The 16,651-nt window shown below is 36.7% G+C and overlaps 2 protein-coding genes across 6 annotated transcripts; one reads left to right on the top strand and one right to left on the bottom strand.

Moving 5' to 3' along the window:
- Window positions 1–199: 199 nt before the first annotated feature.
- On the bottom strand, window positions 200–4,006 carry LOC103975743 (low-specificity L-threonine aldolase 1). 2 transcript variants are annotated; one of them, XM_009390803.3, is made up of 10 exons: window positions 3,866–4,006; window positions 3,144–3,625; window positions 2,229–2,340; window positions 1,839–1,889; window positions 1,598–1,669; window positions 1,398–1,530; window positions 1,157–1,215; window positions 943–1,043; window positions 568–634; window positions 200–472 (listed from the first exon to the last, which is right to left on the bottom strand). In XM_009390803.3, the coding sequence occupies exons 2-10, from the start codon at window positions 3,584–3,586 to the stop codon at window positions 431–433; spliced, it is 1,080 nt and encodes a 359-aa protein (XP_009389078.2). In that variant the 5' UTR covers window positions 3,587–3,625; window positions 3,866–4,006; the 3' UTR covers window positions 200–430. The 2 variants fall into 2 exon arrangements, with proteins under 2 accessions (XP_009389078.2, XP_018678022.2); XM_018822477.2 differs by having other exon boundaries at window positions 3,144–3,619; window positions 3,866–4,001.
- A 4,267-nt stretch (window positions 4,007–8,273) lies between these two features.
- Window positions 8,274–15,463, top strand: LOC135583095 (histone-lysine N-methyltransferase ASHH3-like). 4 transcript variants are annotated; one of them, XM_065095519.1, is made up of 14 exons: window positions 8,274–8,464; window positions 8,608–8,750; window positions 8,978–9,070; window positions 9,279–9,378; window positions 10,740–10,818; window positions 10,911–11,082; window positions 11,159–11,239; window positions 11,354–11,531; window positions 12,742–12,769; window positions 12,927–13,020; window positions 14,220–14,271; window positions 14,349–14,439; window positions 15,081–15,119; window positions 15,189–15,463. In XM_065095519.1, the coding sequence occupies exons 1-12, from the start codon at window positions 8,453–8,455 to the stop codon at window positions 14,412–14,414; spliced, it is 1,098 nt and encodes a 365-aa protein (XP_064951591.1). In that variant the 5' UTR covers window positions 8,274–8,452; the 3' UTR covers window positions 14,415–14,439; window positions 15,081–15,119; window positions 15,189–15,463. The 4 variants fall into 4 exon arrangements, with proteins under 4 accessions (XP_064951591.1, XP_064951596.1, XP_064951578.1 ...); XM_065095506.1 differs by having other exon boundaries at window positions 8,277–8,464; window positions 8,608–8,755; window positions 8,959–9,070; XM_065095513.1 differs by having other exon boundaries at window positions 8,277–8,464; window positions 8,608–8,755; window positions 8,959–9,070; window positions 15,081–15,124.
- The last annotated feature ends 1,188 nt before the right edge of the window (window positions 15,464–16,651 follow it).

Below are 16,651 nucleotides of genomic sequence, written 5' to 3'. Positions count from 1 at the left end.
ATATCTCTTCTCCTTGCAACTCTTGATGGAAACTTCAATTTAGTTTTGTCACACACGAAAAGTTGGCCCTACATGAACGTTTGACCTAATCTAATACCCAATCTGATACTAACAATGGATGGCGGAGGCCATATGGTTTCAGCAGCATAATTTTACCTACAACACTTTATCTGCACAACTTTATTTAGGGGAAAGAAACTCGATTTTAATTTGGATGAAATATCATTACCAATATTATGTATCCTTCATCAAATTAGAAGACTCCACAAAAATCAGACCACAAGATTTCTTTGGTCACAGTCATAGAATACCTTTTCAATAATTAACACACAAAGATGTTTCAATAGAAAGGACAGCCGTTGGACAGAGCTACAAGTTTCAGCTGCTTTTCATTTAAGAACAGGTAAAATGATGAATTACTGCTCCGTCCTCATTTTGTGGTTCCAACAGCTAGTATTTCTTGAATAGCTTGCTGGACAAAAGCAAAAGCAAGTAAAACTAGTTTTAGATAACAAAGGAAATCAAAAGACATTTCAGGCCTTCAAGAAGTAAAAGTGATAGTGCGACCTTGATAGAGGTTAGTGCATAATGGACATCGCTCTCCGAAATCTGGTAATGGATGACTACCCTGACGCTGAGAAAAATGCAAGAGAATGTGACACGAGTATCAGATTAATGCAACTAACCCTGACAATGGGTGTTCCTGATTTTGATTAATCAGAGCAGTCAAACCATTTTTTCTACTTGATTATCATCATAACATATGTCAGTCTTAAAAATTATGCACACCATCATAGGACTGAAAAAATCCACTTTAATTCCAATGTTTCAACAAATCCACATTAAATCAACTAAAATTATCAAGATTTCCAGACTGAAAAAGCAGAATGAAGGATAACAAATAAATAAAGCATAGCAACCAGAAGAAGAATCAGGTTGCACCTGGTTGAACTAGCTGGCATTGCAAGGACACCAAACTTTTCCAGAGCTTCACATAGACTTATAGGTGATATCATTGAACTTTCGTTTATATTGAAAAAGACCTGATCACAAAGAGAAAATTGAGAACCTAAAAATGTTAGTTCTCTAAAGAATTAATAAGTAAAGGTATACAAGTTTGAAATAATATGCTTATTGGATAGGAAGTTGTATCAACCATGTTAGTCTCCACTGAACTTGCATCCACCCTTAATTGTTTGATTTCTTTCAGCCCATCTGAAAATATTGGACAGATTGTTTAAGAAAAAAGGGTGAATGTTCCTGTTGGAGTCCATTAAGGAATAAAGTATGCAACTTATTTTGAGTATATATATCATGAAGCAGGAATATTTTTCAAATGAACTGTATACTGATAATACAATTAGCCGGTATTAAAAGAAGAGGGACATAAAAAAGACCTGCAAAGATTTTAGCTTTTCTGTGATCATCCTCTAGCTTTACCACATTATCCTGCAAAGCAACATAAGCTGCTGCACAAAGGACTCCAATTTGTCTCATCCCACCACCCAAGGTTTTCCTAAGACGTCTTGCCTGAGAAAAAAACATTTATTATATGCGACTCTGGAAACATGTTAGTTTGCATTTCTTTTATAATAACCTTTGTAATGAAATCCTTGGTTCCGACAATGACAGATCCAACTGGAGCACCCAAACCTTTTGACAGGCAGACCTGAAGCATCCATAACCAAATCCTCAATGAAAAGTAATGCAAGCAGAAAGTTTATTTCGATTGCAATTAGATAAACTAACAGTAGGATACCCAGAATAAGCAGGGATCAGACTAGCATAGAGTTACTGAAATACCCAGAACTAGAAGGAATTGAACTAACTAAACATACCGAAACAGAATCAGCAGCTCGTACGAGTCTATGAACAGGAACACCCAGAGCCTGCAATATTATACTAGTAAGTTCAGAGAATTGTGTTTGCAGTCCACAGAGGTTACAATAATGCATAGTACAATGGTGCAAGTTAAAATACCACTGATCTAAAACTCTCTAGGACAAATCTTAGATGCTATCCATCAGTGCGACCAGGGGTTTTAAAAGCGCATTATAGCTTTATAAAAGTGCTAAAATGGAACGGAAAAGATAAGATAACGTGTTTGATATGCGTATATGAACAACTGAATACATACATACTCGCTAGATATGCTTTTACAGATTTACTAGCAATATTGCATAACATATAATATGATATTTAGCAGTAAAAAGGTAAGTGATACTTACTGCAGAAGCATTAAAAATGCGTGCTCCATCAATATGAAGCTTCAGACCATGCTTCCGAGCCAGCTCCCCCACCCTATCTGTGTATTCTGCAGATATGCATCTTCCACCACAACTGTAGAAAATGCGATGCAGTTTTAACTCAGTAGACTGAGAAATGAAACAGGTTACATAGTTTAGGTTGATATATCAAACAAGTGATGTAGTTTAAATTTAAACAGAAACTACGTGTGCTTATGTTTAATCATCCTACAGGTAACAGGATTGCACATAAAGACAAGTCAAAACAAGTCAAGATTTTGGAGATGGCATAGTAATTATGATTCTAAGACAACTGCTTCCATTATATGCAGCAGAAACAGATTTATAAAACAAGACTCAAATACAAGTAATTAATACACAAAATAGTACATGAGAATAACCTGCTCTTGTGATCTGAGAAATCAGTGATAAATAAAAATTCTGATTTATTCACTTCAGAAAAAGATCAACCCATGAGGTTAATGATTCAATTACCTGAAGACTTAACAGTAATATCTGTTTTCATCAACAGAGGCACTCAAGATCTGCTTTTGATTCATAAATTGATTCCTATTCCCCATAAGCAGCCAGTGATAACAGTTTATTTGGTAAATCTCCAGTGAGGACGTCTCATCGAGAATGATGATGATCTAAGTCCATCTTGGGCGTATGACATAATAATCAGATAAGGAAAGACTGAGGACATAAGAATACTAATATAAAACTAAACGGTTATCAACAGCAGCCATCACAAATAAATACCCACAAAAATATCCGCTAATTATTATAAAAAAAATAAGAACAGTGGATCAAGGCCGGCAAGTATTCAGGATAATGCATGATGAACATAGAACAAGAATCCAAGTGGAAACAGAGAGAGTGAGAGGGGTAGCTAACTTCGCATGTGTGTTCTCCAGGCAAATCAGCCTGGTGGTCGGGTAGTAGAGCGCTCCGTCGGGGTGCCTAATAGCTGCTTCGATCCGATCGATATCCATGGTGCCATCAGGATTGTTCTTCACCGTCCTGGGGTGCACGCCTCCGATGGACGAGATGCCTCCGTTCTCGTAGATGTGTATGTGGGAGTTGTCCCCCAGGATGACCTCGCTGCCGCGGACCTCGCAATGGACGAGAACCGAGATAAGGTTGCCCATGGTGCCCGAGGGAACGAAAACCGCCGCTTCCTTCCCCATAATCCTCGCGACCTCCTCCTCGAACCGCTGCGCCGTGGGGTCTCCGCTCAGGACGTCGTCGTCCACGTCGGCGCTGGCCATGGCGGCTCGCATTGCCTCGGTCGGCTTCGTGACCGTGTCGGAACGCAGGTCTACTGTCCTCGTCACCATCTCTTCACCTCCTCCGTCTTCCTGATCTTCCTCCTGCGTCTAAAAATCAAGATGTCACACCCAATCATCATCGCTAAACTAACAACGTCGATTTCTCCGTCATCGGTGAAATCGACACCGTTCGGGACTGAAAACCCACGATCGACCCCATTTTGCCTCAACAAAACGATCGAATCTCGTCAAATTCATGCCGACCTTCTCGTCTTCGAGAACGTTGCAATTCCACATCAATCCGGCAAACGAAAAATTCAACACCAAATCAAGAATCTCGACGCTTACCCCGCGCTCGGATATCCAACCCCAGGACTCGGCCGAACCACTCTCTCAGCCACAGAAGCGCAAAGCCAGCAATCCTCTGCTATTTTTCGGGAGCATTTGGACACAGGCAAAGGGCTACGGCAAGTGGTTTTTGTACTGCGTAAAGCGAATCACCTTAGCACGAGGTGCACCCGCCTCAAGGATCCTCAGGCGGCCACGTCACCGATCAGATTCCTTCGCGAGGATTCCTTTTTGGCTCGATTCATCGCGGCTGCTCGCGGTTTTCGAAAAGCCGCCAGAAACAGAAACAAAACGAATCAAGAAATCGATTCTCTATCGCGGGTGTCGATTGGAAACGAAACGTTTCACTAAGAAACGCCACCGGATTAGTCCTTTTTTTGTTTTCTAAGATATAGAATATATCGTTTATTATCATTTTAAATTAGTAAAAATCAATCGAGTCACTCATTACAGTCTAATTCAATCGCGAAATTGCTTTTTACTGTTGTTTATAAGGGAAACGCGAACAAGAAACGCCTTTGGAGGGAGCTGTCTGCTGCCGACACATGAGACGAAAAGTGTTGCGGAAACCTCAAATCGCTGGCGACAGTCGTCTCCTCCAAAAAGTGTGGGTAGGTATTTACAGAAACACGTGAAGTTGGGTGCTTTTACTTATCTATCCTTGTAAATTTAAAATGACTTATTTATCCCTGTAAATAAATATACCACGTAAAAAATGCAAAAAATATTTATCTAGAAAGTAAAATGCCACAAAAATAGCAGAAATTTTTAGATTTGTAGAGATATAAATGAGAAAATCACTGACTTTAATCGAGTGTGTCTGATTAGGACTAGAAATGACTTATCTCTATCCAAATACACTGCATCTGATTCCATCAAATCCAATTTGATCAGCTTTAATCATACCATCCTCTCTGTCTCATCTTCAAAAAAAGAAATAATTATTTGTACTAATTATTTTATTTCTTCTAATTGTATCATATGCAGGTCTTAATTTAACTAGATATAAATTATATATTATATTGCCACTTATATTAAGAGATAAGTAATTAAAGAGAGACCAAGTCGGAGGCAAAGTCAACAAAAGTCTGCTCTCCAGCCATAATAGCCATGCGGGCAAGTTTGAAACGGAGTCAACGAAGCTTCCCTGCCACCTCGTCGCCACATCAGCGATGGAAGGCTGGTCGTCCTCGAGAGTGCAACTGAGACGTGTTCTATCGACACACGACTGTGGCGAGACCTCGCCATCGTCACTCGCGTGTTGTGCACTCATTGCTTTTAAGAACTTGCACCATTGTTTCCATGCTTTCGATCTGTTGGTTCCCACCACAGGCATGGATATGGATGAACACGAAGTGGGAGGAGCGGAAGGGGCCAACGCCGGTCCACTCTGGTGATCTTATCGATCGGTGTCATCCTCATCCCACCGTCCCAATGACAGGGAGTTGATGTTTCCACAGTAGGGGAAAGAGGGCTCACCGTTGCTCATAAAGACAACTAAACTTTGATCTTTACCTAAATAAAAGTTCCTACGATGTCCGTGGAGGCACTTTGATCCGATTAAGAACACCCTTAAATGACAACCGTAACTAAACTTTATAAAAAGAGTTCCTTTGATTCTTGATTTTGAAGATAATTTGGTTTGTGATGATATATTTAATACAACAATTATAGTTCGGATGCCACCAAATTTCTCATTCAATTAAATACCTTTCATGTTAGTATAAATTTTGATTATTCAAATCGGAGAGATGATTCGGATAATCGAGATTCGTTCCAAGTCTATCTCATGTTTTACGATACATCGAACTTATAAAAACTAAGTCAATGGCGTTCTTAATAAATGCTCCCTCCTTTTGACGATCAAGAAAATTTTTAGGGGTTCGGATTGATCAAACTAGTCGAATTTATCGATTAGAGTTGATGATGAAAATTCTATTAGAAGAGCGTACTTAAGGTCCTTTTTATAGGTGACTCAACAAACAGTTATACTCGGAATTGTCGATGATCGCCTCATCTAATCTTTCTCATATTGACGGACTATCTTAATCATGAGATTCAAATGGTTGATCGTTTGGTTATGTATTACTCGTAGTGATTACGTGTTTTCATGTCTGGCCATCACATGTTAGTCACGTACGACCAACATGATCTTCCGATAGTCAATTTGTGTAGCCATGTATTATCATGCAACGATCATATGCCTATCATATCATTTCTTATATATATATTTTTATTATTATTAATAAAAATTATTTATATGATATCAATTTTTAATTTTTCATATTAGTTTTCTAAGTCTCTACCTCGATTTTCATATGTTGGTATCATCTTGAGGATCACATCGGTCAATACATGTTATTCGTATGTTAGACATGATATGCCATAGTGCTCGATAAAATTGAATTCACACTTTTTTAATCTACATGATTTCAAAGTATGATTGACAACGCTAGATGGGATTGACTATCATTTTTCTATCGTAAGTTCACTCTATCATCACAATTGCTTCAAGTAAAAAAAAAAGTATGAGTTGCATTAGTCCTATGATCATACGTCCATAATTTGCTTCGTACCTCAAACACTTGTGATGTTGTATAGGGTGAGCAAAAAGAAATGATACAGTGAAAGTTACTAAAAGTCGAAAAGTTAACGCATCTTTTTAATTATGACTTGATTAATTTTTTTAATTAATTTAAATAATAATTTGATAAATATAAATAAGTATCAAATAATTAGGTAAAGAAAAACAAAAAAGGTTAGAGGCTCATTTTGAACCAAAGAGTCAAACATGAAGTATGTAAGAATTAGTTCTAAACAAGATATAATTGAAGGGTTGGATCAATCATATTTTTTGAATTAATACACTTTGAGAGTAAGAAACATTCCTCCTGCAAATAGTTCTTAATATAATAGAAATTTTTTTTCTGTTGATATTAGTGGGGGTAATATTGTTGTGATAGTGATAATTGAAGATGAAATAGAAAGACTATGGTGGGAAGATTGATTGGGAAATAATACTTAGGATATGACCTTTCATTTTATCCTTAAGAACACTCTTCTCGATTAGGTACTACAGACTCTCAATTTTTCATTCATGCAAAATGTGAGATTTATAATATTTTTATGATGATGACCCATATAAATTGAAGTTCAAAATTCAATACACATATGTCATAATTTAATTGGAAAATAAACAATATATAAGATGAGTTCTTAATGATCATTTAGACTATATAGCTTCGAGATAATCATTCAAAAATCTTTGTGCCTTCTTGAATAACCATAATAGCTATTATAGTGCTTCCATCCTGTCATCTTATCTCCTTTTTAAAGGAGTTAAATACGATGAAAAGGAGAGAAATAAAGACAGAGTGAAGTCATTAGAAGATATGAAAGACCATTGTACATTCTCTACATTCTTTGTTGAGCATCCTCCCATCCTTTGACTTGACCTTTGAATGAGACTCACACTTATTTCTGTCTTACAAGCCCTGAGGTGCACACTCCGAGACCCAAACCCAACCTCCATCAGACTCTCGACTGCTATGAAATCCTTCTTCTTATGTTATCATATATCAATGATGGTAAAAAACGATCCACCGTTAACAAACGTGATGCACACATTGATTTTTGAGAATAGTAGTGCACTAAAAAGATAGAGATTGACATTCTCGAGGAAGAGCGACAATGCATCATTTTAAATGATAAATCCTTTTTAGCATTGCCGTGAGAAAATATTTCTTCAATTTCCTTTCAAACACAAGTGATGTTATGTCCAAGCATAATTTCGTAATTTTTTATGTCATAATTGAAATCAAATAATTAGATTTGATTTAATGATTCATACCTTTATTCGATCTACAAAGTTACCGTCTATAATTCAAGATTGCAATCAATAAGACTAGATCATTCTCATCCCTTCTTATCTTTTTATATGATCTAGATTGATTGTTAAGGAAAAGAGTTAAAGGAAAATATTATAATCCTTCAATTGAGATAATCTCTCTATTTCTTCTTATGTTCGGGTCTTGTTTATTTATATACAAGAGCAAATGATATATGATAAGTAATTAAAAAAGTTCATTCCAGCAAGATTATCTCATAAAGAATCATAATGAATTTCTTTTCTATTGACCAATATATTTCATCATAATCTAGTTAATTATATTATATATATTTTATCTAACTATAAATGATCACAAAATGTAAGACGATGTACGTGTTATACACATAATTATTTGATCAGCATATTATTATTTTACTGTAATATATATATATATATATATATATATATGATGTAATATTTAAATAGAAATATTAAATAATTAAAGAAATTTATGCGGTGAAAAGGTTAAGCCCATTGGGCTTCAATCGTATTCGATCCACATATGGAGTCCTCGTTGTTTCGGAACGGAACGAGTGATCATCACCGAAGTGGAACGGGCGTGCAACGCAAAGGTGATCCGAACGACTTCGCCGTGGCGTCTCTCTTCGATCCCACACTCTCCATTTCTACCGCAGCAATGGCGTCGGCTTCGATTCCCTTGAGCACACGCCCTTAACTGCGATCTGATCATCTCGGTCATGAAGAACAAGGTATTTTGTCCTCCGAATGCGATCTTCTTCGTCGATGGGCGAATCGTTTCATCTTTCCTTTCCTGGTGTGTTTGTTTTGCCTGAGATTGACGAATTCATGTATATTCTTGATCCTTCTTACTCCTTCTTGCGCGAGAGGGCAGATCTTTTGCGGCGGCGGCGGCGGCGGCAGTGGCGGAACGGTATTCCAACAGCTGATGCAACAGCTCGGAGACGAGGAGCCCGTGGATTTCCAGCTGCCGGACTGGTCGAAGAAGCAGAAATCAGCGCCCTACAACTTCATAAGGCGCAGTATCCTTCCCATACCCGAATCCCCCTCGCTGATCCCTTTTCCCCTTGCCATGCACCAGTTTAAATGTTTATGCATGTCCTGTATGGCATCGAATCCGAGTGATAGAAACAATAAGCTAAGAGAAGTCAGGAGGGAAAAGATTAAGAATGGAGATATTTATCTTGTATTGATGGACAAATGTTTCTTCTCTTGACTAAAGTAGATGTTTATCTCACTAAAAGGATAAAAAGGCGTGCGGCAGATGATGGCATCTTCTGCTCCTGCAGCCCATCACCGGGAAATTCGGTTGTTTGCGGCAGAGATTGCCTCTGTGGGTAAGTTTTATGGTGGAGCATATGTCAACTTGGATGCTTTTTTGAATTGGGCTGCATATATACTCCATTCTCTCCTTTTCCATGTACTTACCAATCTTCTTCAACTTAGCCATATGGTAATGAGTTTGCATTCGTGTGCGTTTTATTTTTATCATTTTCCATTACTAGCTTTAGATTCACTCAGAAGAAGCTCTCTTTGGTTCCACAGGATGCTTTTGTCTTGTTGTTCTCAAAGTTGCAAGTGTGGAAATCTATGTGTGAACAAACCGTTCCAGTATCGGCCAGTGAAGAAAATGAAGTTAATTGAGGTACAAATCTCGATCAGATGGAATTGTTCTCCCCTTTTGCTTGATATTCTCTTTGGAGGATTCATCTCTATGGCATTTTGTGACTAATAGGGAATTATTGTGTATGATGTGTGCTCTTCCATAGTTCACACGGGAAATGGTTGGGCAAGAAAACCAGTGGCTGGATCTGTTTCCTGTCCATCCTTTCTAATACCATTTTCTATCCATCTCTACTGTTACCCTTATTCCAAATTTGTTCAATGATTGCTTGGATTACGTGGATCCTCCAACTGTTCAAGTATGGTAATTATGATTCACTCAGACATTTCAACTTCAAATGTGATCATGCTATTCTTTCTGCCTTTGTCTTACTTCCAATGAGATCAAACAATTGAACTTCTTGTACCAAGCATCCGTCATTCTTCTCTAAGTTATATTAACTTTTGGTTTTTTATAAACATTGAGTATGTCAACTAGAAAGCATAGTTCCTTCTGTAGTTAACAAAAATTTTCTTTGGAATATATATTTAATGGTTGAGCAACACACCTGATATGCATTCTAATTTGTTTATTATTCTTAAGGATATTCACTTCATCTTTATTTCTTGACCACTTATTTCAATTTTCCTTGGTTACTGGTAACTTGGTATCGAAGTTACATTTCTTGTCTGTCATCTCAATTCCTACTTATTCTAGGTCTTGGCTTGCAAACTGATCTCCCTAAATCTTATCAATAACGAAACTGTAATTTACATTTGTAAATTAAAATGATATTTTTAGCAAACAATATATGGAGTATACTGTCCGTTTATATCTAAGACTTAAAGCTGGCTGTTAGTGTATGCGAATTATAGGTAGGAGTTCACTTGTCCACGACATGTAGGTTTTTCAGCAAATTCTATCCTCTCATATATTTGCCATAGCATATGTGTTCAATAGCCCTTTCTTTAAAAGGATAAAGTTGTTGTAGGGTTCTCCTCTCCTCCTTGGCCTTCTTCTATTACTAATGTAAAATAACATGCTTTGGTCATGTCCTTAGTATTACAACAAATCTCACTCCCGCATTGTTTAACTCAATCTCAAGGTTCTTTGCTAGGACATGTAACTTAAGTTTTATGATACTTCATGCAACCTTTTCTTTGCTTAGCTTGGAAGTACTAATTACCTCTAAATCCTAAATATTATCTGCATCTATATTAGAGTTGAGAAAATCAGAATTCTTTGTTTTATGATTTTATCTTTTCTTTTAATTGAAAGAACAAATAATGAGCTTGACAATTGCAGCTTCTCTCAATTTGTCATTTCTTTCGTTCTTTTGAAGTAATCTCTTCAGATTAAATATATAAATATTGTACTATATTAATCTGATCTATAATTTATAGACAGAAAAATGTGGATCTGGGGTAGTAACCGAGGAGGATATAAGACAAGGAGACTTTGTGATAGAATATGTTGGTGAAGGTAAATACATGACAAGGATCACTATATTATCAAATTAGAGATATTCATAGTTCTATAATTTAAATGTTCTTTCCTTTTCTAAATCTTCTCAGTAATTGATGACAAAACTTGTGAAGAAAGGCTGTGGAAAATGAAGCATTGTGGTGAGACGAATTTTTACCTGTGTGAGATCAACAGGGACATGGTCATTGATGCTACATACAAGGGAAACAAGTCTAGATTTATAAATCATAGCTGCCAGCCGAATACTGAGATGCAGAAATGGTTATCTTCTATACTTCTCTCATGCAGTCAGTTGAACTAAAAATAAAAAAACTGTCTCATATTATTCCTTTTATAGGACAATTGATGGTGAAATACGCATTGGTATATTTGCAACTCGTGATATAAAGAAGGGAGAGGAGTTAACATATGATTATCAGTATGCTCTTTTACATACTGTGTTTGTCATGGTTTTTGTCACAAAAACATTTTATAGATAATGCTTATGCCTGGTGTTTTCTGAATAAAATAACCAGTGCGATTAGATTTGCAGGTTTGTACAATTTGGAGCAGATCAAGATTGCTACTGTGGTTCTGTAGGTTGCAGGAAGAAATTGGGAAACAAGCCTAGCAAGCTGAAATTTTCTTCTTCAGACACTGCTTTGCAACTAGTTCTTTGTGAGATTGCAGCTTCCTCTCCCAATTCAAAAGCACTTCTGTATGGAAAAGCCGTAAGTTTCTTATGCTACAATTTCATTTGTCAAGCTCCAAATTATCATTGGTTTAAAGATCTAAAGATAACATTATCAAGCATGGAGACCAATGTTTTTCTCTTAACCAAAAACTTGATGCTCTTATTACTCATGGGTTGCAAATGGTATTCTAATCTAAAGAGATGCTTACTATCATACATGGAAAACTCCATCATGAGCAAGAAAATATCCAACGGGTTATGTATTTTTTAAACAGGCGGAACTTACGAATGTTCAGATAAAAAAATGAAAGGCTTTCAACACTGACTGAGTTAATTCCTTAATCAGAGAACAATTCCATGCTTTAGAGATCATGACTATGTACTTTCTTTTTGATTGCTGGAAGCATATTTTTGATGTTTATAGTCAAAGAGACATTGCCGGGTAATATAAATCAGTCTATCATTACTGTTACTTGGTACTACTTCATTTTAGAAGCTATTCCTTAATAATGTAAATCTTTGTTGATATTGTTTTGATTAATGAGGGTAAAGTGGGATAACCCTGAGACAGAATATTGGAAATGGATGTTAAAGTTAAGAGCATTGGCATAAGCGGGATTAGGATGAAATAAATGGTGTAACACCAGACCAAGATACGAAGACTTAAAAGAATAATCACGTAAACTCGCTATATCAAAAAAGTCTCAGCTACTATGTACCAGCCTCATTAATTGCCAAGGCAACCTGAGGTCATGTGAAGAGAAATCTACACTTTATCATTTCAGAGTTGGCCTTAAGTTTGATCCTAACTGGAATAGGGCTTATGGTTGACTGATCAATCTATGATATTGGATGGGAGCTGAACTTAAGATCTTTATAATGGGTTAGGTCCTTAGCATGCAAGAAAGGTTTTCCCGACCAAATTGTGTGCCTTGCTTGTGTCTATATCTTACCTAGATGCCACTGTTGATATTTTTCTTATATTATGTTCAAACACCGTTGTTGATCTATATAAATAGAAATTTGCCTTTATTTGTTTCTTACTCAGTTTATGTTCTGTGTGATTTGTCACATTTTTATTAATAAATTTTGCAAGTTCTAATCTAGGGTATCACTGTGATTTTTTTAACATCTTAATTGTGATCATTATAAGTTGGTACAACTGCATTTTTATTGTTCAGTTTTCATGCTAGTTTGTCTATACTATGATGATTAAATAATTAACTTTCAGAAATGCTGTTTGACAGAATCTGGAAAGTGGGAGATTAAATATGGGTAAGGAAGAATCCAGTTCATTAAATCATGCTTTTGATCAATGTAGTTTTATCTACATAAAATCATAGCATTTTAGGATTAAGAAAGTTGTGTATGTACTGTGTTTCGTGTGTATGCTTTACTCATATGATCGATGCATTCTTTCTTGTTCAACCAGAAGGATCACCATCTTTTGTTGCTCGCAAAAGAAAGAGTGAGTTCCATAATTGCATCTGTGAAGTTGTACGAATCTGGTCTCCTCAGTATAAAAGGTACCAAATGTCTCTTTCTAACTACATGCTTTCAGACATCATCTTTTGATAACCTGTATGAGGTAAAGCTGCAAACTGTATATACTTTTTACTGGTTTTTCTCATTTCTTTTTATGGAATTTAGGGATGACTAACCATAACAAAATATGAATGCTCCATATGTTGGTTGGGCTCCAATTACTTCACAGCTTGTGGTGCTTGTCATGTCACATGTCACAGATAAGAAGTTAGCATTATTAATAGTTGGAAAAAATTTTAGTCCAAATTCACCGGTTACATATCCCCATTTGTTAAAATTTGACGAGATAATGAATGGTGAGTGGTAATGGAAAAATGAGTGGTGACAGATGAAAAATAGGATTATATGACTAGGACCCTATGGAAGTTATTTGGGAGTTTATGGGGGTTTTGACTAGAGTCATGAGGTCTAAAATGATTCTTAATGATCAGATAAATGAATAAAATCGGTCTTGTTCTCCGTCCTTTTATCTTCTTTTGCTTGATAATTCTTGGCTGTGAGAGTCCATCCTAGATCCCTTTATGATTGACGCTAGAGCTTCAAATGTTTCTTGCATCAAATATGTGTATGGCACCAATTTATCTGTCTTCATATTTGAAATTCAGTTCATTTTTATACATGTAGACTCGTGAGAGCCTGGCCACATGATCTTGTCTGGACTAATTGTTATTTGACAACCAATTCCTATGAAGTATTGAAGATGATGAACGGTGTCAACAATGAGATCATCTAAGAACGAAAAAAAGATACTGTGCCGTATATATGAAAATGTCCAAGACATATACTAACTTATGTCGAACTGGGTTTGGTTGCTTGATCATGATGTCCTAGGTCTGTATCCCGAATGGCCAAATTAAGCAGAACAAATCTATAGGCCTCCTAGCTATAGTAATAATTGAGGTAGTGAAGCTCAATGCGATGTGTGGCTGACATTGGGCTTGTGCTAACCTTTGCCAGTAAGCATACACTATTGAACATTGACATCCGAGGGACATGCAGTATATCGAAAAACTTGCACCACTATGTTAGAAGTCATTGGATCCAAGTAGAGCCTTATAGAGCCAGTTATTCTGGTTGTGTTCTATGGTATCACATTTGTGCTCATTTTCAAATATTCATTTTCCTTGAAGTTTTTTTATTTTTTTGTTAATGTACAAAGGTCAAGTATCAAGTATTGCAGGTATTATGGAGGAGTTATACTGGAATTTGATTGCTATTCTAGAAAACACACTGTAAGGAATCCTGTTCATAGATTATTTCTAATAATATGAGATGTTCTTGTATAGTTGACCCTATATCTTTTCACCAGATAATCACAGAGGATGAGAGGGTTGAAAACGTTGATCTGTCAAAGGAAGATTGGGATTTTTTATGATCTCTGGGTTTCATCTCATCTGAAGGTACTCTGAAATCTGAATAGTTTTGAGGTGGACTCGAGCATCTATTTTCTACTTGATATGATTGTCATGTTATATAAACCCTTTAATAAGTGCATAATCAGAATGCTAGGCTCAATTTTGCTCTTGAAGTTTCTTTTTTCTAGTGAACACATTACAGTAGAACAATACCACTACCTTGTTGAACAGTAGAAGTTTGCGATCTTGAAACTGTATAAAGGTGTTCGGTTGCATTATCATGCTCTTGAACACTAATGAAAGGTTACCGTTGGCTGGGTATGATGTTGAAATGTTACTGAGGATCTGCAGGTAAAATCTTTTGTGTAAATCAAGATTCATGCTCACATGGTATGCAGAAGCTATCCGAATGACTCTGTTGTGAACTGCATCAGATTGCTGATCAATACACAAAACCTGTTGCCTTCCTTCTTCCCGCTGCACTTAACTGACCTCGAGTGTCTTCAATTTTTAAGTCCATCTATGTGTATTATTATCATCAAGAACTGACACTCTACCATAACCTTATTAAACTGTGCTTATATACTCAACAAAGTTAGCCAAGCATTTTTAAAGTACTTACAGTTCTCAATCTGTATCCAGATGCAAGTCTTATGTATGGCTTACTAGTATAATGCTTTGTTCAGGAAATGGATTGAGGCATGGCTAGGCATAACATGTGGCAGGTATGGTAAGGTTCTTTCTCCTGAATGAACAAGATCAGATGTATTCTGAGTACATATAGTGATCCACAGGTCTGGAAATCCATGGATTTGAAGTGATGTAAACATTCCAAGGCTTGATGATCATGTCGATGGCATGCTCATGAATTCACCTTTCAAAGCAGATATTGTTCAGGCACTTTTCAATGTGGACCAGAAGAGATGCCTTGTCCTAATGTTAATGTACATATGAAACCGGAAAGCATGCATGACTCTTCTAGCTACTGGATCTGAGGTATGTGATTAAATAAAAAATATAACATAACCTTAATTATGCTTTTATCAGACCTCAACTGCATTTTTCATCACTTTTGCATGTTGGAGAATCCATGTCATGATCTTAAATGTGCAGCATGTGGATTACAAGTAAAACAGTCTTATGTAGTTGTCACCTTCAAATGGAATGTTAGTTGATGGAGATTAACCATAATGGTAGAATTATCATTTTATACAAAATATATATTTATTTAATTTTGTATTTTTTTTAAAGAATAGTAATGTAAATTGACCCAAAAAATAGAGAGTTAGAAATGGCGTCCTTTACGTATTTATTAAGTAGGACACGGTTGGGATGATATGTTTTATGTAATAACAGTCATGTCAACCCAATCTGACTCCAACCCACCCAACTCGGGCCGACTCAATTGCCTTTTGGAAATTAGAATCTCTCACGAAGCTAGTAGCGTCTATATAGCTCGCAGCTTTGAGATGCTTGTGGGACAACCCCTGATTGTATCTGGACAGTTGAATCTCAATCGGATGGTACAGTTATTCTTTATGATTATAGTACAATAATTATCAGAAATTATATAAGCAGATTATGGGTTAATTATAGTTTACCTTATATTATGGCTATGTTGTTGTGGGGAAGCCACCAAGGGCGTGGAATATGCCAAGTGTGAACTTGCGACACTTGTCATACTCCCATGCCATGTCAGGCAGGTCGATCCACGACATCAACCATCATGTCGTAGGCTAGAGTGGATCGTAGCACGTTTTTTCTCTGGTTGTGCCCACCAACCTCAACCCAATGCATGTAAAGGAGGATTATGGCAAGCTAGAGATGGGGGCCCCATGGTGTCGTACTCATGACACCACATCATAGACATGAACATCCTCGACAAAGGCCCAGGAGTAGCGGCCCAATTCGTCGACCATCACAAGCTCTCTCCTGTTGATGGCCAATTGGCAATAGAGCAGAACATCATGGGAGCGATCGAAGATCAATGGTACGGAGGTATAGGCATCGATGGCCAATTGGAAGAGCGAGAGATAGAAAAGGTTATTATCGGAGAAAGATGAACTGGGACTGGACAAGGGCGACAACGAGATATGCGAGGCCAATAGACTTTCTAAGGCAGTGGAACCAAGATGACTCAAGGTGGTGCTATCATTAGTAAAATCGATAATACATGAGATGATCATTTTGCTAATGATAAAATCGATAATGACAAAAATCTATAATTCTTTATGTTGTGATATGTTATATCTTTCAT

This window comes from Musa acuminata, chromosome BXJ1-2, assembly GCF_036884655.1.
Source record: "Musa acuminata AAA Group cultivar baxijiao chromosome BXJ1-2, Cavendish_Baxijiao_AAA, whole genome shotgun sequence".
NCBI lineage: Eukaryota > Viridiplantae > Streptophyta > Magnoliopsida > Zingiberales > Musaceae > Musa > Musa acuminata.
Note: the sequence above shows the minus strand (reverse complement) of the source record. Positions and strands in the feature narration are given on the sequence as shown.

Excerpts from the sequence above, each read along its gene's own strand:
- LOC103975743 (XM_009390803.3), bottom strand. The coding sequence starts at position 3,586 with ATGGTGACGAGGACAGTAGACCTGCGTTCCGACACGGTCACGAAGCCG. Across the intron at positions 1,890-2,228 it reads GCATTTTTAATGCTTCTGCA|GCTCTGGGTGTTCCTGTTCA; the intron begins GTAAGTATCACT and ends ATAATATTGCAG. Across the intron at positions 635-942 it reads ATGCCAGCTAGTTCAACCAG|CGTCAGGGTAGTCATCCATT; the intron begins GTGCAACCTGAT and ends CATTTTTCTCAG.
- LOC135583095 (XM_065095506.1), top strand. Across the intron at positions 9,071-9,278 it reads GGCAGAGATTGCCTCTGTGG|GATGCTTTTGTCTTGTTGTT; the intron begins GTAAGTTTTATG and ends TTGGTTCCACAG. Across the intron at positions 10,819-10,910 it reads GATAGAATATGTTGGTGAAG|TAATTGATGACAAAACTTGT; the intron begins GTAAATACATGA and ends AAATCTTCTCAG.